Source organism: Colobus angolensis, unplaced genomic scaffold (genome assembly GCF_000951035.1).
Source record: "Colobus angolensis palliatus isolate OR3802 unplaced genomic scaffold, Cang.pa_1.0 Scaffold185, whole genome shotgun sequence".
NCBI lineage: Eukaryota > Metazoa > Chordata > Mammalia > Primates > Cercopithecidae > Colobus > Colobus angolensis.
In genome coordinates, this window is record NW_012114988.1 from 464,322 (window position 1) to 466,626 (window position 2,305).

The 2,305-nt window shown below is 58.8% G+C and overlaps 1 protein-coding gene across 1 annotated transcript in view; it reads left to right on the forward strand.

Moving 5' to 3' along the window:
- The window catches only part of EPHA2 (EPH receptor A2), a 33,104-nt gene that overhangs the window by 23,889 nt on the left and 6,910 nt on the right, over positions 1-2,305 (forward strand). The window contains exons 12-14 of the mRNA XM_011939881.1: positions 567-628; positions 731-940; positions 1,134-1,283. Of these exons, the coding sequence (XP_011795271.1) occupies positions 567-628; positions 731-940; positions 1,134-1,283 (422 nt within the window). The remainder of the gene's footprint in view (positions 1-566; positions 629-730; positions 941-1,133; positions 1,284-2,305) is intronic.

Here is a 2,305-nt window from a genome sequence, read left to right on the forward strand (position 1 = left end):
ACCTGTGCCCACCTTCCCCCATACCTGTGCCCACCTCTCCCCATACCTGCACCCACCTCCTCTATACCTGTGCCCACCTCCTCTACACCTGTACCCACCTCCCCAATACCTGAGCCCACCTCTCCCCATACCTGTACCCACCTCCTCTACACCTGTGCCCACCTGTCCCTGATACCTGCACCCACCCACCTCCTCCCCAACACCTGTGCCCACCTCTCCCCATACCTGCGCCCACTCCTCCACCCATGTTCATCTTTCCCCACACCTGTGCCCTCCTCTCCCCATACCTGTACCCACCCTTCCGCACACCTGTTCCCACCTCTCCCCACACCTGTGCCCACCTCTCCTACACCTGTGCCCACCCTTCCCCACACCTGTGCCCACCTCTCCTACACCTGTGCCCACCTTGCCCCATACCTGTGCCCACCTCTCCCACACACCTGGGCGCACTTGCCTCTCGCCTGTACCCACCTCTCCCACACGCCTGGGCCCACTTACCTCTCGCCTGTGCCCACCTCTCCCACACGCCCGGACCCACTTACCTCTCACCTGTGCCCCCTCCACAGACAAGCCCATGATGATCATCACTGAGTTCATGGAGAACGGGGCCCTGGACAAGTTCCTTCGGGTAAGGATGTGGGTTGTGGGGCAGGCATGCCTGGCCATGGGGCCTGGGGCTGGCCTGGCAGGTTCGGGGCTGGCCTGCAGCTGAGTGCCCATGCTCCGGCAGGAGAAGGATGGTGAGTTCAGCGTGCTGCAGCTGGTGGGCATGCTGCGGGGCATCGCAGCTGGCATGAAGTACCTGGCCAACATGAACTATGTGCACCGTGACCTGGCTGCCCGCAACATCCTTGTCAACAGCAACCTGGTCTGCAAGGTGTCGGACTTTGGCCTGTCCCGCGTGCTGGAGGACGACCCCGAGGCCACCTACACCACCAGTGTGAGTTGGGGAAGGGGACCTCAAGGGAGAAGCAGCCTTCGCCCTGCCTGGTGTCCTCTTGCCTGCATGCCTGGCATGGGCTTCAGGAGGTGGAACACCTGTAGGAGTCCAGGGAGGGATCGTGGGGCCTGGTTGCAGCGGTCCTGGGGCCAGCCAGAGGGGATAGTGGTGACTGGGCCTGGGTTCCCTGCAGGGTGGCAAGATCCCGATCCGCTGGACGGCTCCGGAGGCCATTTCCTACCGCAAGTTCACCTCTGCCAGCGACGTGTGGAGCTTTGGCATTGTCATGTGGGAGGTGATGACCTATGGCGAGCGGCCCTACTGGGAGCTGTCCAACCATGAGGTGGGTGCCCTTGCCCTCCCCAGACCTGCCCGGACCTGAACTCAAGCCTTTACTCATCTCAAACTCCAGGGGCTGGGCAGAGGAGAGTTTAGACAAACCTTCTTAGGTTTGCTCCATAAATGTTTCTTTCTTTTTTTTTTTTGGAGACAAAGTTTTGCTCGTGTCACCCAGGCTGGAGTGCAATGGCATGATCTCGGCTCACTGCAACCTCCACCTTCCAGGTTCAAGCAATTCTCCTGCCTCAGCCTCCCGATAGCTGGGATTACAGGCATGCGCCACCACACCCAGCTAATTTTTGTATTTTTAGTAGAGATGGGGTTTCACTATGTTGGCCAGGCTGGTCTCTATCTCCTCACCTCAAGTGATCCACCCGCCTCTGCCTCCCAAAGTGCTGGGATTACAGGTGTGAGCCACTGCACCCAGCCCCGTAAATATTTCTTGAGGATCTACTGCGTGCCAGGCCTTGTGCTGGGTTCCAGGAGCTGGTTCAGAGAGTGCAGAGATGAAACAAGGAGTGGGGTGTGCGTGTGTATCCGTGTGTCCACGCATATGTGTACATCCATGTGTGTGTGTGTCTGTGTGCTTGGTGCCTTACTCAGCCTGGTGACCTGGGAGGCTTCTCAGAAGAGGTCACGTCTCTGCCAAGACCAAGGGCACTATAAGGCAGCCAGATGAAGAGAAGGAGGAGAAGAGAGATGGGAGGGAGGCTGGGCTGAGGGCACACAATGTGGCTGCTACCTGGTGCCCTGTGAGGGAGCAGGGTCCCTTCTAGCTGGGAGCCATGGCACATGCCTGTAATCCTAGCACTTTGGGAGGCTGAGGCAGGAGTATCACTTGAGCTCAGGAATTCGAGACCATCCTAGACAACATGATGACACCCCATCTGTACAAAAAATTTAAAAATTAGGCCGGGCGCGGTGGCTCAAGCCTGTATTCCCAGCACTTTGGGAGGCCGAGACGGGCGGATCACGAGGTCAGGAGATCGAGACCATCCTGGCGAACATGGTGAAACCCCGTCTCTA